Source organism: Rutilus rutilus (genome assembly GCF_951802725.1).
Source record: "Rutilus rutilus genome assembly, chromosome: 19".
NCBI lineage: Eukaryota > Metazoa > Chordata > Actinopteri > Cypriniformes > Leuciscidae > Rutilus > Rutilus rutilus.
In genome coordinates, this window is record NC_140232.1 from 14,784,890 (window position 1) to 14,811,220 (window position 26,331).

General features: G+C 37.4%; 3 protein-coding genes across 7 annotated transcripts; 2 read left to right on the plus strand and 1 right to left on the minus strand.

The window, feature by feature from the left end:
- Positions 1–6,734, plus strand: LOC311278271 (uncharacterized protein). 2 transcript variants are annotated; one of them, XM_084388990.1, is made up of 8 exons: positions 1–216; positions 390–455; positions 581–657; positions 786–902; positions 1,115–1,213; positions 1,301–1,408; positions 2,433–2,943; positions 5,914–6,734. In XM_084388990.1, the coding sequence occupies exons 4-8, from the start codon at positions 832–834 to the stop codon at positions 6,442–6,444; spliced, it is 1,320 nt and encodes a 439-aa protein (XP_084245116.1). In that variant the 5' UTR covers positions 1–216; positions 390–455; positions 581–657; positions 786–831; the 3' UTR covers positions 6,445–6,734. The 2 variants fall into 2 exon arrangements, with proteins under 2 accessions (XP_084245116.1, XP_084245115.1); XM_084388989.1 differs by having other exon boundaries at positions 581–643.
- hnf1a (HNF1 homeobox a) lies at positions 5,828–26,331 on the minus strand. 4 transcript variants are annotated; one of them, XR_014625400.1, is made up of 11 exons: positions 25,702–26,331; positions 23,576–23,775; positions 23,305–23,485; positions 21,901–22,103; positions 21,550–21,698; positions 19,923–20,064; positions 19,658–19,846; positions 18,350–18,465; positions 17,373–17,457; positions 13,591–13,801; positions 13,070–13,180 (listed from the first exon to the last, which is right to left on the minus strand). XR_014625400.1 is itself a non-coding variant. In XM_084388988.1 (10 exons), exons 1-10 carry the CDS (start codon positions 25,998–26,000, stop codon positions 5,937–5,939), a joined length of 1,602 nt encoding a protein of 533 aa, XP_084245114.1. In that variant the 5' UTR covers positions 26,001–26,331; the 3' UTR covers positions 5,828–5,936. The 4 variants fall into 4 exon arrangements, 3 of the variants coding, with proteins under 3 accessions (XP_084245114.1, XP_084245112.1, XP_084245113.1); XM_084388988.1 differs by lacking the exons at positions 13,070–13,180; positions 13,591–13,801 and adding an exon at positions 5,828–5,974; XM_084388986.1 differs by lacking the exon at positions 13,591–13,801 and having other exon boundaries at positions 12,713–13,180.
- Positions 8,680–12,729, plus strand: cUnh12orf43 (chromosome Un C12orf43 homolog). The gene is made up of 6 exons (XM_084388991.1): positions 8,680–9,055; positions 9,192–9,213; positions 9,297–9,395; positions 9,526–9,608; positions 9,830–9,920; positions 12,185–12,729. The coding sequence occupies exons 1-6, from the start codon at positions 8,959–8,961 to the stop codon at positions 12,522–12,524; spliced, it is 732 nt and encodes a 243-aa protein (XP_084245117.1). The 5' UTR covers positions 8,680–8,958; the 3' UTR covers positions 12,525–12,729.

Consider the following 26,331-nt stretch of genomic DNA (forward strand, 5'->3'; position numbering starts at 1 on the left):
GATTTTAGAGGGGTGTTCGGCACATTTCGGCTGGCTGGCCTGGAGATCTGGGAAACCAGCTTATATACAGAAGCAAGCTACATAATAAACAATGTTTGTTAGTTTACTGAGGAGGGCGGAGTTGAGCATTACGTTGAACGTTACGTGTATATGAAAGGAAGATTTACTGAAAGTGAAACCGATTTGCAAGACTGAACATTTCATTTAGGCTACTCTGTAAGTATATCGTATTTATATAAACACATTTAAAAGTGTTACCATTTTTTCATGACCCACATATTTTCACTGCATCTTTACATGTTTTTAATGTGAAAACCACTAAGTTTCGATTTCTGCAAATCAAAACTGGAGGATCTCATGTTTGCTTGCCTCTCTTTCTATACTCACAGGTCTCAAGTTTGTCTGCTCTTAAAGGACATTACAATGAGTCTAAACGAACAGCTTGATTTTAAAAGGTGCACGAAATTCTGTATTTTTGAGTTTTTATCACTCTGTTTTGAAACAAAGTATCTTGACGTGTTTAGCTCATATTTATCATTGGTAAAGAATTGATTACAAATCATGTTTTGTTGATTTCAAGCCAATCCAAAAGAAAAAGATCAGAGTCTGAACACACTGCCAAAAAACATGGCAAAAATAAAAGGTAAAAAACTTAAGGTAAACCTTTCCATTTTTGTATAAAGAAAGCCATATTTGCTGATATAGAGGAGGCTATTAATATTAAAATGTAGAAATATGAATGTTTTTATCACACAGTTCTGTTTTACATGATTCTCACCCTTTAGACAAAAGTCAAAGAGAGCAGCTTCTCCTACATCCAGCTATCTGTCAATGAGGACAGACTGTTCAATTGATCCACCAACTAACTTCAAAGGTGGAGAGACATTTCCTTTGCATTCAAGGTGATTTTTTACTTGGATACAAAAATGAAAGCAAATTTGACTCCATTATGTTTCCAATAATATATAAAATATTAAAATAACAAGAATCTAAAACAATAATTTTAACAATAATTACATTCTTTCTCACGAATTTGTTTTATAAGACAACGCACCAATTTCTAATCGAACACATACAATACTACCATGCACCAACACTATACTTAAAATGACAGGATAAAGAGAAAACGAGAGACTTCACCAGTCACCGGTTATATTTCACTGAAAAGTGACAACCCAATGAACGTTTCAAAAGGCATTACATCCGACTTGAGGTAAGGACATTTGTCATATTTGTAATAATTTGTAATAAAATGTAATTAAAAGAAATAAGTAGCCTAAATGACACTGTTTTCTTACAGAGTAAGATCAGCTTCTCCTACACCTACCTGTTTGTCTTTGAAGACAGACTGGTCAATAGATCCACCAACCAACTTCAAAGGTGCAGAAACTTTCCCATTGGATCCAAGGTGAAGTAATTCATTTGTTATTTGTTAATATAAATAACATTTAAAAACTCAGCATTAAAAAGTTAGTTCACATCATTTACTCACCCTCATGCCATCCCCTATGTATATGACTTTCTTTCTTCAAATAAACACAAAGATTTTAAGGAAAATAATCAATCTCTGTGATTCGATATAATGCAAGTGAATGTGTAACGCTTGAAAACCACACACTGCAACCGTGTCGGTGATCCATATGAACCCAGTGGATGAAACAATGTCTTCTAAAGAGAAATGATAGGTGTGTTTAAGAAAAAAATCAAATATTTTAAAGTCTTTCCCCACCATTGACAAGATTTTCCATAATTTATGATACAACGCTTCCCGCCATTGACAAATTTTTCCAGTGTTGTGCCGAATTCTGACCCCCGTGATGTTACAGATCTTCTTAAAGAGAACAGCATCTCCGAAGAAGTAGATCTGCGTAAACCAGAAGGAGCAGATGGAAGTTGTTTACGAACATAATAAGCTAACGTGGTCATCAAACATTCAACAGCATATAAATCCAATCTGCCTGACGTTACCGAATTAACTTCTCTCCTGAGCAGCACAACGCACTTAGCTTACTTCAGGTGTCACAATGTCCCTCTCATGAAGGCTCATATGACAGTAGACCGGAAGCAATGATTTATAGTTAAAAAGTTTAAAAAGTTTGTATTTTTCTTACCCACACCTATTGTAAAGTCATTGTTTCATCCACTGGGGTTGTATGGATCACCGTCACAATCGCTGTGTGTGGTTTTTCAAGCCTCAACCAAGTGGCACACATTTAATGGCATTATATGGACTCACAGAGATTCATTATTTTCCTAAAATTTTTCATTTGTGTTTATCTGAAGAAAGAAAGTCATATATATCAGGGATGGCATGAGTGTGAGCAAATGATGAGAGAATGTTCATTTTTCAGTGAACTATGACTTTAAGTAATGTGACAGCAGTGTACAGAAAAGTTTCATTTAGAGAATGTCTTTAATTTTGTGACTTCTAGACTGCTGAAAGAGAAACACTTAAGGTGCCCGATTTGCAAATCGATGTTGAAGGATCCAGTGTCCATCCCCTGTGGACACAATTACTGCAACGCTTGTATTAATGCATTCTGGGACAATTGTGCAGGAGAATATGTTTGTCCACACTGTGGTAAAGCATCAGAAACACGGCCAGTGCTGAACATAAATGCAGATCTGGCTGAGGTGGTTAAATACAAGCAGCAGGCAAGCTTCAGTCCAGCCCCTCCATCACAATCCTATGCCGGACCGGAAGACGTGGCCTGTGATTTCTGCTCTGAGCGCAAATTGAAATCGGTGAAGTCTTGTTTGACTTGTGACGTGTTCCTCTGTGAGACTCACGTCAGGCAACATTACACAATACCAGCACTACAGAAACACACACTGTCTGACGTGACTGGAGACATTAAGACGAGACCCTCAGAGCAGTGTCAAAGCTCAGATAACAGCTTCAGTAGCACTGCCGGCGGACAACAGCATCATGCAGATTTAAAGGTTTGGTATCCTAATGAAATTATGCGATATATAAAACAACACAGCAAATTTGACTATTATAAAATTAATAATGCATACTTTATTAAAGTTGTCATGAAATGGAATTTTATAGTGATATAGTGAATTTTCAAGTGACCCAATTCCGATTTTTTTCCTCATGTGGCATAGATCAGAAATGACTCACAAACGTGTAAGCAGGAAAAAAGCACATGGATTCCGATATTCTCAGATCAGTTTCAGGCCTCGTTTATGTGGAAACAAATCTGATATGAATCGGATACGTGCATTTGCGTCTGCCATGTAAACAGATCGGATATTCCCCTGTCAATGCGAGTCGTACATCATTGAAAAAATATGTTCTTTCTGAAAAAAATTTTGTTTCATGCTTGCGTATGTTGTTTCTTCGAGTGTGCTATTTAGTGTGCCATTTAGCCTAATTAAGTTCACCTGTTATTCATTCCGTTGATTGGTTTGGTCCGTCTATTTAAGCTCGATGTTTCCTTCAATTCTTTGTCAGTTCTCGCTGTGTTATGGTAGGGTAGGGTAGGGTAGGGTAGGGTAGGGTAGGGTAGGGTAGGGTAGGGTAGGGTAGGGTAGGGTAGGGTAGGGTAGGGTAGGGTAGGGTAGGGTAGGGTAGGGTAGTTCGTTCTGTTCATGTTTTCTAGTGCCCTGAGTTCTTTTAATAAAAGTTAAACTGCTGCGTTTAGATCAGGGATGTCCAATCCTGCTCCTGGAGGGCCACTGTCCTGCAGAGTTTAGCTCCAACCCCAATTAAACACACCTGAACCAGATAATCAAGGTCTTACTAGGCATTCTAGAAACTTCCAGGTGGGGTGTTGAGGCAGGCTAGAGCTAAACTCTGCAGGACAGTGGCTCTCCAGGACTGAGTTTGGACACCCTTTACTCTTCATTTATTGCAACGCAACTGTGACAGTATTTTGCTGACCTTTAAAGATGTCGCGGAAAGCAAATTTTTTTTTGTGTGTGCCCATTTCAACCTAAGCTTTTCTGGGTTAGCAAGTCTATCTTGGGTTGTTTCGCCAAGTGAATAGTGTAAATTCAGATATCAGATATGGGTCACTTTTAAAAGATGTAAGCTGGTCATCATAAAAATATATATAGTCAACAAATCGGAATTGTGCATCAAGACCTGCAGTGCAAGTGCGGCCCAAGTGGTGCTCACTGCAGAGCAGGCTGCGTTTACACTGGCACAAAAAAAAAAAATCTGATTTTTTTTACCCACATCTGACACAGACTGGAATTTGTTGCACATTTCCAAATGTGGTTTTTAATCAGGTACATTTCTGATATCTGGACATCTGACCTACGTCTAAACATGTATCCGATTCCTCTTGGAATTCCAAGCCACCACAAGGCGAGTGCGACCGTTTGCCCACAAAGATAGCTTTTTAATGTCGTATTTTGAAGCAGACATTCTTGTATACGCTCGCACTATTGAGGTGGTGATTGTGCACACACATAGTATGTTCAGGAACATAAAAACATGTTTTCAATCTCTGCCTGGTGAATTGTATAAATAAAACACCTCTGTACTAAGAGCTACATTATATTTCTCAGCAACAAGGTGATAACTTGCTGTTTTTGTAATTAAACTTGCATCTGTACAGACGCAGATACACAGTATCTCTCTCTCTCTCTCTCTCCCACGTTAATGTTTATATTCATCAAATAAATGTAATCTTACAGTGCTACTTTATTTCACTTCAGAATTCTAGATCTAAACAAACCCTATAAATAGCAAGTGAAAATTACTGTTGTTTTCCGGTAGCCTATATTTCCGTTCAGTCAAATTTTGCGCCGCAAACATTCATGACTGCTTTTAACTTATCTATGCTGGCAATAAATAGTTAAGAGATCAACAGAATAATTTTGGGCGGGATTAATGTAAACTCAGATATCCGATACCAGTGGTGTCCAAAGTGAATGTAAGGCGGGGCAAATAATCAGAAAAGGTCTGTGCATTAAGACTTGCAGTGTAAACACAGCCTAAACATCCAGATTTCCCTCTCTGAACTAATGTGTGGAGCTTGACCTCATCCAGCTCCATCTCTGTGGACCTAATGTGTGGAGCTTAGTTTTGTAGAGGTAGAGGGTTAGGGTTATGGGTAGGATGTGGAAGAGGTGTTAGTGAGGCCAGCAGGGGGTGCTCACCCTGTGGTCTGTGTGGGTCCTAACGCCCCAGTGTAGTGACAGGGACACTATACTGTCAAAAGAGCACCGTCCTTCGGATGAGACGTTAAACCGAGGTCCTGACTCTCTGTGGTCATTAAAAATCCCATGGCACTTCTCGTAAAGAGTAGGGGTGTAACCCCGGTGTCCTGGCCACATTCCACCCATTGGCCCTTACCAATCATGGCCTCCTAATAATCCCCTTCCATTGAATTGGCTCTATCACTCTCTCTCCTCTCCACCTATAGCTGGTGTGTGGTGAGCGCACTGGCGCCGTTGTACTGTGGCTGCCGTCGCATCATCCAAGTGGATGCTACACACTGGTGGTGGTTGAGGAGAGATTCCCTGATATGATTGTAAAGCGCTTTGGGTGTACAGTAGTACATATGAAAAGCGCTATATAAATGCCTCATTCTATTCTATTCTATGTGGCTGGACATCAAACAAAAAAGTGAAATGTCTTCTCGAAAAAAAAAAAGATGCAGGGCGGGACTTGATTTTGTCCATTAGGAATCGATTGGATTGTTGGATGGTTGTGATTTGCTATTGCTGTGATGTCATGTGAGTGACAGGTTTTCCCGCCCTCACGCCAGTAAATGCATCATCAGAGAAGAGATGTAGCTGAAAGAGGGAGTGGAAGTTATTTTGATAAAAAATTACGAGAGCACATGAAATGAAACAATAATGTACACGCATAAGCAATATTCCATAAAAAAATAAGAACTGTCAAATTTGATTTCATTGTCACTTTAATTTGCTTGATGTATTTTCTTTTTGTAGGAGATGGCAGTCGCTGCCAAGCTTCAGACACGTCTAAAGAGATCTGCAAAAACCTTCAGACCTAAAACAAAAGAAAAAAAAGATCATGTTAGAAAAATTGCGCTTATGTGCTCCACACTACAGCAAGAGGTTTCAGGGCTTAAAGAAAAACTCTCAGAGTTAGAGACAAAGAATACAAAGAAAGAAAAATATGAGGATGAAGAGGAATATGATGATGAGGAGGACGACTATGGAGAGGAAAATGATGATGATGATGATGATGATGGTGATGGTGGTGATGATGATGATGATGAGGAGGATTATGGAGATGATTGTGATGACATTGAGGACTATAGTGAGAAAGATTTTGATGCAGAGACTGATGAAGAAGATGAGGGGGATGAAGATAGTTTTGATGATGAGGACGGATACAAAGATGCTTATGATTGGGAGGAAGATGATTGGGAAGAGAATGAAGACAAGGAAGACTATGATGAGGAGGACAATTCTGAGGAAGATAGTGATGAGGATAATTATGATATGGACTATTAATCATTTCTGCTTACAGTGACTATTGTTTTTCTTAATATGCATATCTTTCTGCAAAGACATTTCAAAGCATTTCAGTGGGAAATAATTACTGTTAAAACAGCCAATACTTGGTTTCAGTATATAAATTCTAGTAGTGTTTGGGAAAGTTACTTTTAAAAGTACTGTGTTACTCCCTATGAAAGTAACTGCGTTAGTACGTTACTTTTTAATTACTTTTTGTCATGGTTTATATGTCCTATTTTTGTACAAACCCAGTAGACTATATTCTGCAATAAAATCTTCTTTCAACTAATTTCAAAATGGAGTGATTTAAGATTTAACAGACAAAGTTTTAAAATCAGTATGTTGGAAAATGATTATTCACTTAGGGTTAGTTCACTCAAAAATGAAAATTTGTACCCTAATGTAGTTTCAAACCTGTAAGATTTTCATTCATCTTCAGAACACAAATGATATTTTTAATGAAATCTGAGAGATATCTGTCCCTCCATTGACAGCTATGTAACTACCACTTTGACACTTCAAAAAGTTCATAAAGAGATTGTAAAACTAATCCATATGAATTGAGTGGTTTAGTCCAAATTTTTGGAAGAGACTCGATCGGTTTATATGATGAACAGATTTAATTTAGGCTTTTATTCACATATAAATATTGATCAGCGAACATAAACAGAAGCTTAACCAAACCTGTTTGATCCGCGAGAGCAAACCTCTTGCTGAAGCTCAAACTTGCGGCGCAACATGAGAAAGAACCTCATTGGTTCTTGCTGAAGCTCAAATATGCATCTTAACAAGAGAATGAACCTCACTGGTTCTTGCAGAAGCTCAAACATGCTGCGTAACACACGAGAATGAACCTCATTGGTTCTTGCTGAAGCTCAAATGTGCGTATAACACGAGAATGAACCTCATTGGTTCTTGCTGAAGCTCAAATGTGCGTATAACACGAGAATGAACCATTGGTTCTCACACGCCCAGCGAACATGCGTAAGCTTCCATTTACCAAAACTGATGTGTGAGCTGATCAATGTTTATATGAATAAAAGCCTAAATTCAATCCGTTCATCATATACTGAACAAAATTATAAATGCAACACTTTTATTTCCCCCCCATTTTTCATGAGCTGAACTCAAAGATCTAATCATTTTTCTATGTACACAAAAGGCCTATTTCTCTCAAATATTGTTCACAAAGTTGCTGGATATTGGCAGGACCTGGAACACGCTGTCGTATACGCCGATCCAGAGCATCCCAAACATGCTCAGTGGGTGACATGGCCGGTGAGTATGTGGCCATGCAAGAACTGGGATGTTTTCAGCTTCCAGGAATTGTGTACAGATCCTTGCAACATGGGGCCCTGCAACATGAGGTGATGGTCGTGGATGAATGGCACAACAATGGGCCTCAGGATCTCGTCACGGTATCTCTGTGCATTCAAAATGCAATCTATAAAATGCACCTGTGTTCGTTGTCCATAACATACGCCTGACCATACCATAACCCCACCGCCACCATGGGCCACTTGATCCACAACGTTGACATCATCAAACCGCTCACCCACACAACACCATAAACGCTGTCAGCCATCTGCCCTGTACAGTGAAAACCGGGATTCATCCGTGAGGAGAACACCTCTCCAAAGTGCCAGACGCCATCGAATGTGAGCATTTGCCCACTCAAGTCGGTTACGACGACAAACTGCAGTCAGGTGGATTATCTCAGCAAAGGAGAAGTGCTCACTAACACAGATTTAGACAGATTTGTGAACGATATTTGAGAGAAATAGGCCTTTTTGTGTACATAGAAAAAGTCTTAGATCTTTGAGTTCAGCGCATGAAAATGGGGGCAAAAACAAAAGTGTTGCGTTTATAATTTTGTTCAGTGTATAAAGCGATCATGCCTCTTCAGAAAATGTTGACTAAACTGCTCAATTCAGTTTCACGATCTCTTTATGAAGTTTTTGAAGCAGTCAAAAAGATCTTAATTTAAATATTCTGAAGATGAACGAAAGTGTTACGGGCTTGGAACGACATGAGGGTGAGTAATTATTAATGACAGAATTTTTGGGTGAACTAACCCAAACTTAGAATAAAGTTTGTTAAATAAGTTTATGATGTTTAATTATCTATAAATACTTTAAGGTGTTGATATGTATGTCTTGGTAGGGCCAGATAGATAATACCCCTCCCTCCCCAGAATTACACATAAATTACTGTTTTAGCTCCATTACAGCAGGGGGCAGTAAAGCACCTTATGCTTGATGCTGCAACCTGAGCATTGTTTTTCGTTTTAACTACATGTGAAACGAAAGCTCGTGTGGGCTGAATGCGTGACGTTAAAGTAGAGAACTGCACGTTCTCCTGAAATGGTGCACCACTGTCTACGTTAATGTCTGTCGTTGTTCCTGCGTCATGTCACCCAGTCTAAACTAATAACATGCTTGACGTCTCAGCTGCGTAGTTTCATAGCTTCAAACTGATGTTTTTATTCATTAAAACAGATAAACCTTGAGGATGTCTGAAAGCAGCAGTAGTGAGGATGAAAACTCTGCAAGACTGAAAGAAGCTGTCTGGAGCTTTGGACCGCAGGATATCAAGATCAATGGAAAAGGTAACGTGTTTTATAGAGATCTTTGTTTTTCGAGATGTATGCAGTGAATAATCTGAGATGAAATTACTTCACTTACCAATCAAGCGTTAACATGTAAATCTGAGGACTAACTCAGTCCTGCTTTTATCACACACAGATGGAGAAAACAAAAGTCGTAGGTGAGTCAGTATGCATTTAAAACGCTTTGAGATTGGATCTCAGTGGTTATTCTGTCATGAGTTTGGATATCTTTGTTACACAGAGTCGATGTTTCAAAGCATGAACATGATGGGAATGAGCTCGGGACAACACCTGAGTTTCAGTCCCATGTGGCAAAAAAGTTAGGAGCCATATTAGACGGGTGAGCCACTACAAAAAAAATATTTCTCACGTTCAACTTCTGAGTATATTTGTCGTTATCATTTATTTCTCTGCTGGTCAATCAGTACAATTTCTCTCCCTCACTCGTTTACAAACACACTCAACTCTAGGTGCATTTCAGAAGTGTTTTCTAAGACAGCTGACTCAGAACCTGGTCAGTCCAAAAACAGAGATGAAGAAGAGAATGAAGAAGGTAAGCGAACTCATCAATTGCCAATAGAGATCTCATTGTTCAGATTTTTCTTGAGGTACGTCAAGAAAAAGGAAATCTTAAGAATTACTACAGTATATGTACATTAACGCAAAGTTACAACGTGACATGTATAATAATATACATAATATCCACTTATCCCTCAGCTATCCCTCAGAAATCTGGATTTCAAATAGCTGACTGTTTCATGTCATTTTCTAAAGGTTTCCGTCTGTTCTCTACATCTACCTCTGGAAAATGGATGGAACAATCACCTCCTCCACCTCCTAAAAGGAGACCAATTCCCAGCTCTAGGTGAGTCTGAGTCTAGCCTGGTTCTACCAGACTCTCGTACATTTCATTTGTACAGAGAGTCTGGCCTCTCTCCATTGACAAGCGTTAACTTCCTTGTAGGCGGGTACTCTGTTGAAGTTTAAAACTATTGGATCTGACCAGAGTCACTCTGGATCTGCCATAACCAATTGCTAACGTTTGGTCGTGACGTATGTCAACTCAAACTAGCGCACGATCTCAACGTCATCGTTCTCAGCCACTCCCTCTGTTCGCTTATTGGACCGGTTAAAAATTGATCGGAGAAAACCAAAGAATACACCACAATCCCAGACGGAGTTACTGAAGGAAAATGAAATTGAGCGGAAGTACGTAGGAGGGTGGAGCCAGGCTAGTCTGAGTCCTGCTTAAATGCTAAAATGTGCACACTAGGGTGAATTTCACAAAAACATACTTTGGCCATGTTTCACCCCATAATTATTTTGTTACACTTTTTAACACTAAAGGGTGAATTCCACCAAAAATGAAAATTCTGTCATCAGTTACTCACCCTCTTATCGTTCCAAACCCATAAGATTTTCATTCATTTAGGAAACTAGGGATGTGGATGTATCGGCCACCATATCGGTATTGGCTGATGTTAAATTTTAATGTTATGGTTATCGGCCCAATAAGAACATTTGGCTGATATATTAAATCTGATAAATAATGGATTATTTCTTCTAGCTGAGACACTTCAGATGTGCACTGTTCACTATTATAGTTTTGAATTGTTTGAAATATGATTGGAATCACTTCAAAAAAGGAAAATGCAGTTAAAGGGATAGTTCACCTAAAACTGAAAATTTGGTCATTTCCTCACCCTCAAACTGTTCCAAACCTGTGAATGTTGGTAGCCATTGACTTCCATAGTAGGAAAAATATATTATGGAAGTCAATGGTTACCAACAGTCTTGGTTGGTTACCAACTGTGGTTACCAACAGTCTTCAAAATATCTCCTTTTGTGTTCAACAGAAGAAACTCATACAGGAACAATATAAGGGCGAGTAAATGCTGACATCATTTTCATTTTTGGGTGAACCTTTAAGTAAATTTACCCGCTAACAAAGTGCTTCAGTTTATGGTATGGTTATGGTTCAGTTTCTGATATCTTCATTCAGCTTTTCAGCTACAGAACACACAGCTCAAACACCAATGCCGTTATTTTATTTTTTTTCAAAAACATTGATGCATTATTAATTATACCTAGCAATTTGATTTTTTTCTTGTAATATTTTCATTAACAATATGGTTTAATTAAATTCATTTAATTTTTGTCTGTGTGAAGGCTATTGCATTTTATTTAGCTATCCATGGCATATTTTTTTTTTGGTTCTTTATAACTGTTATCCGATGACTTGTTTGCATTATTTAGGTATTAATTATTTCTTTGTAAGGCTATACAAATTATTTTTAAAAGTTAGGGAATTACACTTACACTTGTTCAAACTATGTCTGATATATGTTGAAGTGCTTGGGACATGGCTTTTAATGGCGAGCCTTTTGTTTTTGTAATCAGGTTCTCAAAAAAATGATATCAACATTTGGATTTAGATTTATAGGCCAATATAGGTTCTCGGCTTTCAAAGCTTTCAAAGAAGAGTTATCGGTGCATTCCTATTGAAAACACACGTGAAGATATTTTTAATGGAATCTGGAATCCCACCATTGAAAGTCTATTCACTTTAAAATTTTAAATAAATCCATATGAATCAAGCGGTTTCATGTAAAAAAAAAAAAAAAAAAGTCTCTTCTGAAGACTTTGATTAATCATTAAACCGCACATTTTAAATAGATTTAATTTTAGATTAGAGTTTTGGGTGAATAAACTTTCAATGGCGGGACAGAAATCTCTCAGATTTCATTAAAAATATCTTCATTTGTGTTTCCAAGATGAATGAAAGTCATATGGGTTTTGAATGATATGAGGGTGAGTAATTGGTGACAATTACATTTTTTTTTTTTTTGATCTAACAGTATTATTATCCAACAGTATTATTACAGTAAATAAAGTAAATGAGGGAGAATGTTTAATTGTCATAAATGTCACAATGCAAATAATAGAAAAATAGCTTTTCATTGCTATTTCAAGTCTGTCTGTCTGTCTATCTGTCTTTCTATCTATCTGTCTATCTTTCGGTCTGTCTGTCTTTAATAATAATGAACAAGCTAGTAAGTTTATAATACATTTTGCATTAATGACAATCTATATTATGTTAAAAGCATTCTTGTTTCTTTATTTCTGCAGTGACAGTGACAGTGAGATGGAGATGAGGCTTAGAGAAGCTGCTGTGTCTGTGTCAGACATCCTCGGCCCTTTAGCCCAAACCCTCACAGAGAAGACAGAGGGGAAAAGTACGACAAACGTAGAGTCTGGAAAGGAGGACACAGTCGCAAAGAAGACAAAGAAAAAGAAGAAAAGAAAAACATTCACTGAGGGAAGTGAGGATAGTATTCATGTATCAGAGAAACAGTCTAATGGAAAAGGAACAGAAGCGCAAACAGCTGTGGTAGAGAATTTGACAAAGAAAAAAAAGAAGAAAAAGAAAAGAAAAAAGTTGGATTCATCAAAGGGCGATGATGAATGAAAGACTTAATTGTTCGAGAGAGCAATTATTCTGTTTATGCTGTTCTGGATGTTTGTATATTGTTTTATGTTCATTGAGGATTAACAGTTGACTGCAAAGTTAAAAGAACCTGTTCCTTGCCAGTTTAGCATTTTCATGCTATAAATCCCTCCCCCCAAAAAAATCATCAATAAAGTAAAGTTTATTTTGCCATTTTACTACAAAATATTTTTCTAGAGACTAGTCTAGCAGACTGAAATCTAGAACAGTTACATTATATTTTACATGCATTTTTTTATGACAGTCACACATTTGAAACCTGAAACTAATTATATACGTGTTCACACGAGTTTGTTTTAAATGAAAACTTGACTGTCCTTTTATTGAGCATAATTTAAGGATTTGTGAAAAAACATCATCATTAGCATGGGTAGGCAGCAGATAGCAATATAGCAGAAGGACAGATCATTGTGTTTTTTTGTTTTTCATTGTTGTCTGTTTGCTCTCAGCAGCTTTTGGAAGCGGTATTGTCATCAGTAGCTGCAGTTATTGTGCCGTAGAGACCATCTGTGTAGGGATGTAAGGGTCGATGTCCCCTGGTGAAGAGGAGAGCAGGTGTGAAGGATGGGTTTCACTTGTCTGGGTCTGAGGGTAGAGCTCCAAACTACCCGAAGACACTGGAAATTTAAAGGTGAAGTGTGTTAGATTGTTTAATGGTAAAGTACTTTCTCTTAATCCAGTTTATGTACATTGACTACTATTAGTATGCCATTCATGGGTTTATCTCCACCAAAATTGTAAACATTGAGCCTTCCTGACACCGTCTAAACAATGAGAGCGGTCCTGTTCACACACACTCCGTTTGCAGTACGTAATGTAGTACGTATGCGGTGCAGGAGCAGCACGTGCTTAGACGCTGCTAATTCGCGGCTTTAAACGGAATTAATATAAACAACGCAATATTCGATTCATTATTTCTATATAGATTTATAGGCTTATATTAAGATGCTCAAGCAAGTGGCAAAACATTTAAACATGATACGTCTTATGTAAAACTTATAATCACAAATACTTTAAACTAACTTACCATCCACATCAACAGCCGAAGAAATTGTCTCCCATGCCTTTTCTTTCGTGTTTAAAACTTTATATGAAAAGTCCTGCTGGTCATACAACACTTCGTGTTTTTCCACCTCCTCACTGTTTAGACGATCGTCATCCATTGTAGCTTTCTTGTTCCGAGTGTAGTTCTCTGACCACCAGCATGTCACATAATAGCATGGTGCGTTCTAGTGTATCTCATATTTAAAAAAAAAAAGTACTTTAGATGTAATTTTTTCCGCATTAATTATTTTTGCAACTCCTGTTAAGTCTAAGGAAGCTTGTTTTCGTCACAGAATAAAAATGGTAATTGCGACTTTTTGTCTTACAATTCTTTTTTTTTTCTTTTTTTTTTTTTGCTGTTGCGAGTTTAGAAAAAAATGGAGGAAAAAAAAGTCGAATTATTTCTCGCAATTCCGAGTTAATATTTCACAATTCTGACTTTATTTCTCACAATTCTGACTTCGTTTCTCGCAATTGCAACTTTATATTACGCAATTCTGACTTTATACTACGCAATTCTGACTATTTCTCGCAATTGTAAGTTTACATCATGCAATTCTGACTATTTCTCGCAATTGCAAGTTTACATCACGCAATTCTGACTTTGTTTCTCGCAATTCCGAGTTTATATCTCACAATTCTGACTTTACATCACGCAATTCTGACTTTATATTAAGCAATTCTGACTTTGTTTCTCGCAATTGCGACTTTGTATCACGCAATTCTGACTTTGTTTTCCCGCAATTGCAAGTTTATATCATGCAATTATCACTATATCATTCTGACTTTATATCACGCAATTATGACTATTTCTCGCAATTGCAAGTTTTATATCATGCAATTCTGACTTTAGGCTACATCACGCAATTCTGACTTTAGGCTACATCACGCAATTCTGACTTTGTTTCTTGCAATTCCGAGTTTATATCTCACAATTCTGACTTTACATCACGCAATTCTGACTTTACATCATGCAATTCTGACTTTATATTAAGCAATTCTGACTTTGTTTCTCGCAATTGCAACTTTGTATCACGCAATTCTGACTTTGTTTCTCGCAATTGCAAGTTTATATCATGCAATTATGACTATATCATTCTGACTTTATATCACGCAATTCTGACTATTTCTCGAAATAGCAAGTTTATATCACGCAATTCTGACTATTTCTCGAAATAGCAAGTTTAAATCACGCAATTCTGACTTTCTCGAAATAGCAAGTTTATATCACGCAGTTCTGACTATTTCTCGCAATTGCAAGTTTATATCACACAATTCTGACTTTACATCACGCAATTGCGACTTTATATCACAATTCTGACTTTATATCACGCAAGTAATTCTGACTTTACATTACGCAATTCTGAATTTATATCACGCAAATCTGACTTTGTTTCTCGCAATTGCAAGTTTATATCACGCAATTGCGAGTTTATATCATGCAATTCTGACGATATCATTCTGACTTTATATCACACAATTCTGACTTGTTTCTCGCAACTGCAAGTTTATATCATGCAATTCTGACTTTATATCATGCAATTCTGACTTGTTTCTCACAATTGTGAGTTTAGATCACGCAATTCTGACTTTTTTCCCTGCAATTGCAAGTTTATATCATGCAATTGACTATATCATTCAATTCTGACTTTGTTTCTCACAATTGCGAGTTTATATCGCGCAATTCTGACTTTGTTTCTCGCAATTGCAAGTTTACATCGCGCAATTCTGACTTTACATCACGCAATTCTGACTTTGTTTCTCGCTACCTCGGACAAACAAACAGAGTTGCTAACTGTCTTACAATGACAACTGTCAGTGTGAAAACATCATCACAAGATGTTTTTGATACATTTTGGACACAGAAGGACCACTTTTTGTCGAGGAGCATTTAAGTGGGACTTAAATATGCCATGGAGGGATATATAAAACATTTCTAAATAAATATGGTGGTTAACTAGATTAATTTGGAAGAGAGGGTTTACAGATCACAATGCAAGCAGGAGAAGCCTCATGTTACGGTCGCCATGATCACAGCTGAACAACATCCAGGATCAACACTGTCACCACAGGGTTAAATTAAATTAATTTACATTTAACCAGTTCTCATGACATGAGAACAGTTAGCTATTTAGGTTTGTACGTTAGCATGGGCTCACTAATTTTAATTGTAACTTATTGAGACTGACAACCAGAAAATGAAAGTTTTCGTCTTCACTGGGATTGGGGTTGAATCCTTAGGAAACCAGGTTACTGCTCTCACATTATTGATATTATAAATAAACCGGTCTTCAGTCGCAAACTGCTAAATCTTAGCACACTTTTGAAACGTGCTGGTGAACGCGCGCACAGTACGGTGATTGAAAACTTGAATACCCATGCCCATCCTCTCAGGACACCTGGAATCAGTGTTATAAGTACCATTTTTACCATTTTTTTGAAGCATAAACACCATCAAAATGGTGAAAGTATCGGATCTTCCAATGTTTCTCTCTGGCGCTGAAACCTAAAAATGTCCGAGCTCCGGTCCCCATGCAACTGATACTCAACTGCCATTGGCTCATCTGCGTTCGAGGGGAGGGGTTTACCGATAGGTCAGTTCTGACTTTATATGATGCAATTGACTGACTTTATTTCTCGCAGTTACGAGTTTATATCTCGCAATTCTGAGAAAAAAAATCGGAATTGTTAGATGTAAACTAGCAATTGTGAGAGGAAAAAAAGGCAGAATTGTGTGATGTCGCAATTACTTTTTAAATTTTTTTTAATTCTTTTAAATTTTTTTCGTGGCGGAAACAAGCTTCCATAGTTTTCCTTTTCTTTGCTTTACCCCAGGGTTAAAGTAAGATTATACTGCTGTGAAAAATAGCAGTATACTTAAATTATATGCATTTATGGTAAAATTGCTATATTTTCATGTCGACCTGTTCATTTTGACCACGAACTATGTGAATTCCGCGACTGGATGCGAAACTATCTCTGCACTGCACCGATCATGCACTAGCCGTGTGCAGTGTGAATGCTCGTTTGCATGTTTCGTGGACATGGAAAATACACACTGCAAGCGGAGTATGTGTGAACCTGGCATCAGTCTCTTTACAGCTCGGGGTGTGGCTACTAAAGCAGGTGGAGCCAAAGGGTATTTGCCGGTGCGGGACCATGACCGATGTGCATACGCTGATGAAAATTCAGCTTCGTTTGCAGAAGTGCAAGCCCAAATTCGCTGCATTTAGACTACCAAAGATTAAACAGGTCATTAACTTGCCAAAGTGAACGGGGCATTGACATAAAATGCGTACTCGGCTTCAAACAGTTGTGGCGCGTCACTTCAAAAAATGCTCTGGGTACTTTGGATGTTTATAAGTGAGATGCTCTCGTTCGCTCTCTAGACAGTGTTGGCTTACTCAACTGCTTACTTGACACATAGGAACACAGCTAAAAGTTTTCCTAATATATTGGACTTTTTGTTGTAAGTAGCCTACTTTAACCCAGACAGCAACATGGTGTCGGTCCAGATCCGGCCCACATCTGGTACACGTGGATTCCACACGTACCAGATGTGGGACGGATCTGGGCTGACACTATGTTGCTGTCTGGGTACCTGTTAAGACATGCCATTGCCTTTAATTTTGTAATTCTGCTAGGTGTCACTGTTGCAGAAATGACATTCTTCATCTTTGATTAAAGGAGAATCATAGATGGGTAATGCAATGGTTTCATAGTAGTAACATCTGAATTTGGCTACCGAAAGCACAGGGTTTGTACCTGGTTCTGGTGAAGTGGATTGCAGATGTAAAGACTCCTCTTCAATGGGAGTGTCTGTGTGACCCTCAGGATCTGAGGTGAGAATCTGATCAGGAGGAAAAGGATTGATCATTTGAAAGAATCACTGTAGATTCACATAGACTAGTTTTACATTAAAATTAAAGGTAAAAGCTGTTTTGAATTCCTATAACACAGTTTTGTTTTGATTTGAATCACTAAATGGTAATGAATGTTGTCTTTGAATAGATTAAGATCCATAAAATAAATTCCATTTCTCATTTTTATCTCTTGGCCGTTTTTACATAAAGTTTATAGATTAAGTTTACAGAATAAGTTTAAAGATTATAAAAGCATAGTGTTAATGTGATAACCTGATTAAGTCACAAGTACAGTTTTTAGAAATTCAAAGATGGTATTATCTTATGTAGTAACCTTTTGTGGAATATTGTCTGTTACAAAAACAAAATATTAATTTATATTAGATCAAAAATAATTCTAAGTGCTACATGCAGTGATAAAAAGTCATTTTTTGGATCTTCAAAGTTTTGGTTACCTGGACCTTTACACAGAAACCTCATACATTTTTTTCAGCATTCTTTTATGAATAGAAAACTCAAAAGAACAGCATTTATTTACAATGGAACACTTTTGTAACATTATAAATGTCTTTACTGTCACTTTTGACCAATTTAATGCATCCTTGCAGAATATCTTACTGACCGCAAACATTTGAACTGTTCAATGTCCATAGACATTGAACATAGAGATTCAGAAATCTCCAAAAGAGAAGAGAATTATAGGTAACATGTTTTAGATTATTGAGAATATGCCGAATGCCATGTTCACATGAATATGGCTGTGAGCTCTGTGGACTGTGGAGCAGGTGAAAATAAATAAAGCCCAGTATATGAACCTTAATCGAAAAATTATGTGCATGTAAACAGGGTCAGTGTGATGAGACTGTATTTGCTTCTTGCCTGTCGAACAGCTGTGAGGTTTGTCAGTGTCCCAATGCTGTTGCCTTCTGCGATGACCATAGCCTGGGACAGGAGACTGGAGGAGGGGTAAGAGCTCAGGTCTGCTTTGCTATACACTGAAACACACAATATTAAAGCAGAATGAACTAGACAAACTAGGTCTTTGCATGGTTCTTGTCCATTCAAAACTCACTGGCACCATGCTAATAGCTATAGCACCATGTAGCTAAAGTGTTCGGATTACTAGTAAGTACATTGCTACCGGTCAAAAGTTTGGAATAGTTTTTTTGTGTTTGAAAGAAGTCGCTTATGTTCACCAAGGCTGCATTTATTTGATCAGAAACAGGAATATTGTGATACATTACTTTTTTATTATTATTTTAACAGTTGTACTCGCATGTGACTTGCGTAAAAGCATTTTGGTGCACCTTGAAAGGTTGCCTTGTGAAAGCAAACCGAATTAATGTTTTAAAATGCAATTTATTTTTCTGGCAGCAAAGCTGAATTTTCAGCATCATTACTCCAGTCTTCATTGTCACATGATCCTTCAGAAATCATTCTAATATGATGATTTGCTGCTCAGTTATTTTGTTATTGTTGCTTAATTATTTTTTAATAATGGTTCTTATTGTTAGCAATATTTTTGTGGAAACTGGCACATTTTGTTTTCAGGATTCATTTGAATTAGAAATCTTTTGTAACATTATAAATGTCTTTACTTTCACTTTTGATCAATTTACTGCATCCTTGCTGAATAAGTGTTCCTATCTTTTTTTTTTTTTTTCTCCACTACCCAGAATGGTAGTGTATCACGGTTTCCACAAAAATATTAGCATCACAAATGTTTTCAACATTGATAATAATACGAATTTTTTCTTGAGCAGCAAATCAGCATATTAGAAGGATTTCTGAAGGATCATGTGACACTGAAGACTGGAGTAATGATGCTGAAAATTCAGCTGTACCATCACAGGAATAAATTACATTTTAAAATATATTATAAAAGAAAACACTTATTTTAAATGAATAATATTTCACAATATTACCAGTATTGTTGCTATTACTATAGTTTTGATCAAACAAATGCATCCTTGCTGAACATAAAGAACTTCTTTCAAAAAACATTAGAAATCAAAATAATTCCAAACTTTTGACCGCTATAGTGTATGTGGTTGCTAGGATGTTCTGGGTGGTTTCTAAGGAATCACTAGATGGTTTCAAGTCAAAAATGTCCCCCCATAATAATAGTGATGCTTGTCTTAAAAAGCACCACTAATTGATTACTTACACCACTAATTAAGTACCTACTGTGGCATGGGAATTGTGCCATTGTTGCCATGAAGGAGCTTGGGCTAATGTGCGACTGGAGCTGCTGTGCTATTGGCTGCTGCGGTGAGCCTTGAAGCTGCTGCTGAAACGAGATTGGCTGAAGGGTAGTAAACCCTCCCCCCATGTTGTTGATGACAGGGACCGTCTGTGGTTGAGAGGACGTCAAACCTACAATAAAATACATGTATTAACATTAGCAGTGTTTTGGTGTTAAACTGTTCATGTAGATCACTATGCTTTATACCTATGAGAAGCGAGGAGTCTCCTAGGCTCATTACACTTGGTAGGGAGGCCATGATCAGTCCTGGAGGGGCAGCGGAGGATCCGGACAATCCATGCAGGGAAGTGAGAGTACTGACAGGAGGTAAGGAGCCACCAGCAGATACCTAAGAGAGGAATAAAAACTCAGACTGTCAGGCTTCAGTTTCCATTTGCCTTACACCCAAAAGTGAAAATTCATTCAATGTTTAGGGAATATTGCTTTTTAAATGTCTCAGTGTTTTTGTCCATACAAAGTCAAAAGGGTTCTAATGTTGTTTTGGTCCCCACCGACTACTATCGAATGGACACAAACTTTTGAAAAATGATTTTATATATATTGAAAAATATATTTTTGTCCTGCAGAACTAAGAAATTTGTACAGGTTTGGGTGACTAAATGATGACAGAATTTACATTTTGGGTCAAACTGTTTGCAGTGTTGCAAATTTGTATTTTAAATACAAAAATAAGAAATGATTGTGAAAGTTTATAATTCATTATTTAAAAACAAAACAAAAAACATTAAGCATTAACTAGCAATTAGCATTGCACCACATGGAAAGCTCAATAAATATAATAAATACTGATAAAGAATATAAAGATAAATGTGAAATATTTCTTTTTGAGCCATGTGGTCATAAAATGTCACTACATTTAAGATTATGTCAGAAACAGGAAATTTCTTTAATATTAAAATATAACATATTAAATACATAATATATTAATTTCAATATAAGGCAGACTTCAGTTTTTAGTACATTAACCATTTAATATGTAATGTGGTGATAGGTCGCAAATTGGCTGATATAAATATAAAAATTGTTACACTCACACTTTGAACAACATGATGGTGAGTCAATAAATGTTCTAATTTTGAATACAGAAATAAGAAATTAATGGAAAAAAATGTTTTTTAAAATGCGAAACTAAAACCACCAGTAGGTGGCGGCAAGTCAGCATAATAATGAGTGAGTAATTGAATCATTCTATTCATTCAAAATGACTGATTCATTCAGGAACGAAGCAAGTGAGTCATACATTTATGAATAGGTCATTGAATCATTCAATCAACCAATTTGTTTAAGATTCAGGAACAAAACACAAATGCGGGTACTCAAAGATGTGCTACGATTCTCCTATTGAGTTGTTTGGAATTATTATAGTTGTCGAAAAAGAGCAAAAACAAACAATACTATGTCTAAAATATAAAATAAGTCACTTAATAATAACTTATTGTTTGTCAAACTGTTGAATAAAATCAATATCACAATCATGCTGATATTCAAGGAAAACAACAGCACTTATACGGTATGTTATACATGCAAGGAAAAGAAAAACACTAAGGGGCATTGTTTGTGCCCATATCTTGAATTTCGGGAGCAGTTTGGTGGCATTTTTGCCCCAAAGCCCTGTTAAAGGTAGGGTACGTAATTTGGGAGGGGCTAGGAATAACAAGATAGCTTTAAAAGTATAAGATCCCACCTTCCCTTCAGAGTGTCTAGGAGAAACTGTAAAAGGTGGCTGCTGCATACCGTTATTCTGAACACAGACTGTTCCTTTAATCTCACAGATTTTTTGTGATATGTGTCAAGAAGTGTATTTTATTCTCACTGGTTTAAGATGGTGTGCATCCAGGAGTGTATGACTGGGTTCTAGCTGAACTGGACTGGCGAGGCGACCGCCACCACCCCTGTCTTCTCCACTGGAGCTTCTCATTGTGCCCAAACTCTCACACAGCACTGATTGGCTGTACTTCAGACCTTCAGTGAATGGACAAAAGAGAAAGGTGGGTAAAACATGTCAGATTTAGGGAGAAATGTTCAAAGAATTCTTCTAAGTCATTCAAAATCAACCCACTGGACATTAAAAAGGTTTCAAAATGGAGTAATTGTTTTTGCGCAAATGACAAGCATCAGTCAACAGATGGTATATGGATAGGTATGAGCTTGAATGACTTCGTACCTGGTGAAGGACTAGATGATAATGTTTGTCCTGTGGAGGAAGCAGATTGGCTGCTGTAGGGAACGTCCAGTGCCAGTTTGTGGCGAAAGGCCTCCTCTTTACGCCGATTCGCGAACCAATTGTATACACGAACCTCTGTGACCAAATTAGAGCCCAGGCCAGCCAATTGAGAAGGAGAAACTCCCCTCTGAAGACACTCCGCTCTGAAACACACATGGATTCAAGCGGCATTAGCGATATGTGAATAAAAGCCCAAATTAAATCTGTTCATCATATAAAGCGATTGTATCTCTTCAGAAGACTTGTGTTAAACGGCTCGATTCATTTGGATTTCTTTTGCAATCTCTTTAAGAACGTTTTGAAGCATCAGAGTTTTGTGTAAATAGACTTTTAATGGATGAATGGAAATCTTTCAGATCTTCATTTGTGTTTAGAATATAAACAGTCTTATGGTTTTGAAATGACATGAGGGTAAATAAATGTTGACAGAATTTTTATTTTTGGGTGAACTATCCCTTTAACCCTTAAACATGTACCTTAGGTCTTCATTGACCTGGGACGTCATTCATTACCCTCCTCCTCATTCATTTTTTAAAGTTAGACATCAACCTTCTTAGTATTCCTTAATCAATTAATTATAAACAATATAACAAGAAAAAATAATAAATTCATAAAAGAATGCCTGTTTTCTCCTTAATTTTGTGCAAAAATAGTAGGCTTATAAGGTTGCTAACGACACATGGTTTGTAACAATGTATAAGAATTTTTTTTTTTTTTTTTCTGCACAACAATAATTTAACCTTTGATGACTGAATAAGTGCAGTTCACCTTTATTCCACAAAGTGGCAATGTCTGAAACACAATGATGAAGTGATGTTTCACTCATAGTTACCGCAGGCAGAAAACAAAAGAATAGGAAGAATCATCAGCAAAACTTGAAATGGTTCAGTGATTTAGTGCAGAGCAAGTACTGAACGTAATCAAATATTAGTGTCACTGTCACTTGATGGTGGATCTGGTGAAGAAGCTGTCAGCGATCAAAATATTGATTTTGAAGATGTTGAAAATGATAGTTTTGAGATCGAGAATATGAGCCAGATGCTGAATGTACTGGGAAATGAGCTCTGACGAAGACAGTGATGATGGTATAAAACAGCTGCTCAAACTGAACCCTTCCAAGCTCCAAAAGGTTACAAAATATGCTTTATTTTTATTCTTCTGTAATTGTTACTCTAATGTCAGGAGAGTTTTTAATTATTTTGACAGGTAGAGATCCATCCGTGTTAGATAGATCCGGGTCGCTAAAGACCCCAATATGTAATAATGATTGGCGAAACATTCATGCATTTAGGTGTTGAAATCAATTTGGGTTATGATGCCCAGTTCACTCCTGTGTTCATTTACCTGTTGCACTCCTCCACCAGTCCCTCCCTCTCCTCCTTACTGGGGTTCTTCTGTCGTTCATAAGCCTGGAACAGGATTTGCTGGGAGGCAGGACCCCATTTGAATCGATTCCTCCGTCCCTTTCTCACATCCTCCCCGGATTCCTCTCCTGACATGACACCGCGACTGGCATTGGTGAATTCTGCATTAATCAGTGTGAGAGATGAATTCTTTCTAATAGTGTACAAAAACAAAATCTTGTAAATGAGAAATAAGAAATGCCCATACTCACGTTGGCTGATCTCTGTCTGTTTCTTGATGTACCAGCTGTACAGGGCGGCACGCTTTTGGTTCTTCATGGGTGTGCCCTTGTTGAGGTGCTGGGAGAGATGGGATTGGTTGAGGCCCGTGGACTCCACCACCTCTCGCTGTGGTAGGTTGTGCTGCTGCATGTAACTCTTCACTATTTTAGCCACATGCCAGGGATCCTGTCTAACACACCAACACATTAATACATTATAATATGCATTTCTGAATATCTCCAAACAAGTTCTCATGAAAGTGCATGAACAGCATGATGCTTATTTCGGGATAATTAGAAGGAAATGGTGCCATTTGTGCCTATAAATTTCAGGATTTCTTTGATTGTCTTTCAAGAATCATATTTTTCTATCTTAATTATGTGATTATGTCCTTCCAAAATATTCTATATGTATTTTATTTATTTTTTTATAATTGAATACTTTTATTCAAAGGTAATTTTGGGGTCAGTAAAGTTGTTTTTTTCCCGATAATTTAATACTTTTTTTCTTAGGTAATTTTAAGTTCATTAAATTGATTAAATGTGATAGCAAAGACTGTTTCTATTTCACATAAATTCTGTTCTTTTGTACTTTATATTCATCAGAGAATCCTGGAAAAAAGTATTCCTCATAAATATTAAGCAGCACAACTATTTTCAACATTGATTATAATAAGAAATGTTTCTGAGCAGCAAATCAGCATATTATAATGATTTCTGAAGGATCATGTGACACTGTAGACTGGAGTAATGATGCTGAAAATTCAGCTCTGATCACAGGAATAAATTACATTTTAAAATATATTCAAATTGAAAACACTTATTTGAAATTGTAATAATATTTCACAATATTTCTGTCTGACTGTATTTTGATCAAATAAATGCAGCCTTGGTGAGCATAAGAGACTTGCAAAAATATTAAAAAAAATTATCTAACTGACCCCATTTTTAATTGTAGTGTACACTCAAGAAATTCTGGTATCACTCAGTTTTGGTATCGCGTTACAATTTAAAAAAAAAGTCTTATAATGGCATTAACTTGCACATTTCAATGCATTACGTCACATGAAATGCTCAATAAACATAATTAATACTGATAAAGTCTGTAAAGAGAAAAAGTATCTCTTTATGAGCCATGTGGTCAAATATATTTGATGATAAATATGATTTCATAAGCAGAAAGAATGTCTTTAATATTTCTCAGAACATCAGAAAACATTACATAGTGAAAGCATGAAATTGTAATTTTAGTACCAGTTAAAATTTTGTTTTTAATACATAAACCCTTTAAACTGTAATGGTGAACACACACACACACACGTGTGCGGGTGTATATAGTACATATATTACACCGGTGGCACTGTTGCCTTCAAAAAACCCTACAAAATATTCTGAATATTTTATTTTCATGTATATCAAGACGAGAGAAGGTTGAGGGGGAAGAGGAAGGATAATGTAGAGGTAGAGATGGTGCAATGTTTACACTGTAAGATAAGAAAAGAGACACAGGGCCAAAGTCCAGTAAACGAATAACCCTTGTGAAAGCAATACAAACACACAAAGCCTCACAAACATATCGAACAGCAATGCATTTCACCTATACAAATCACTCACACGTATAAAGCAATTTAAATAAAGAGCATTACAAATCCATTTTTATCACTGTTCAAAGGGCCACCTTTTTGGCAACAAACCTCCCTTCACAACAGCACTATCTTTACAATATCACCACGGTCTTGTGTACACAAACACACTCACACAGAGCGATGTCACTCTGTTAATTTTAACCAGTCGATGTAGCTCATTTATTAAAAAGATAGAAATGGCCAGAGAATAATGAATAGGGTGGGTAATTAGTAACTAAAAAAGGTGGAACCTCCTTTATATTCACCCCATCAGTTGGGAAGCAGAGCATTAGAGGAGAGAGGAAGCCAATGAATAGGAATAGAAGAGAGAAGACCTGAGATCAGCCAGAGAAAAAGAGGAGGTTTAATCAGGGAATTATGGAGTAAAATAGTAAGTCGAGAAGACGAAGGCAGAAGGCACTGAAGCCTTGTTAGAAAGTTCAGCATGTGCGTTTTGGATTGATTGAAAGTTTTTTTATTTTAGTTACTTACTGCAACAGCTGGTCGACTTCAGCCCTTTGCCTGGCGGCCTCCTCCGGTGGAAGTCTCTCTAAATCATGGAAGATTGGAGGAGGATTGTCCATCTCTCCCTCCTCCGAGCTCTCTCCGTCGGCCCGGTCCGTTCTCTCTCCACCGGCCGAGCCCCGTTCTCTCTCCAGGTCTCCCATGGCCTGGATCAGCAGCTCTTTGGACAGTCCCGAGCCCAGCAGAGACCACACCAGCTGCTCCTGCAAGGCCGACAGCCGGCCGCTTCCTTCTCCTCCTGCTCTCCTCCCCTCTCCTCCCTCCATCTCTCGTGTTCCGAGGTGTTTTAGCAGCCGTCGTTCTTCTATAATTTCCTCGCACACGCTTCGTGCGCAAACAAACGTACACACACGCAGTTATCGGACGCGCTCAGTATTCACCTGTTTCTCAGGGTTTGAGTTCAGTAGACCGTCCTTTAGAAGAAGAGCTTGTTTTCATTTTCTTTATCCTTTTCTTTTCCTTGTTTTCCAGTGTTCCTCTGTTTCTGCTCCTGTATTAAGTCTAGACACCTGTTGTCCTTTTGCTTTGAAATCAGATTTTTTGCTACTTGCTTTTCCCTTCATCCCCTCCTCCTTACTCTGTCGCTCTCTCTCTCTC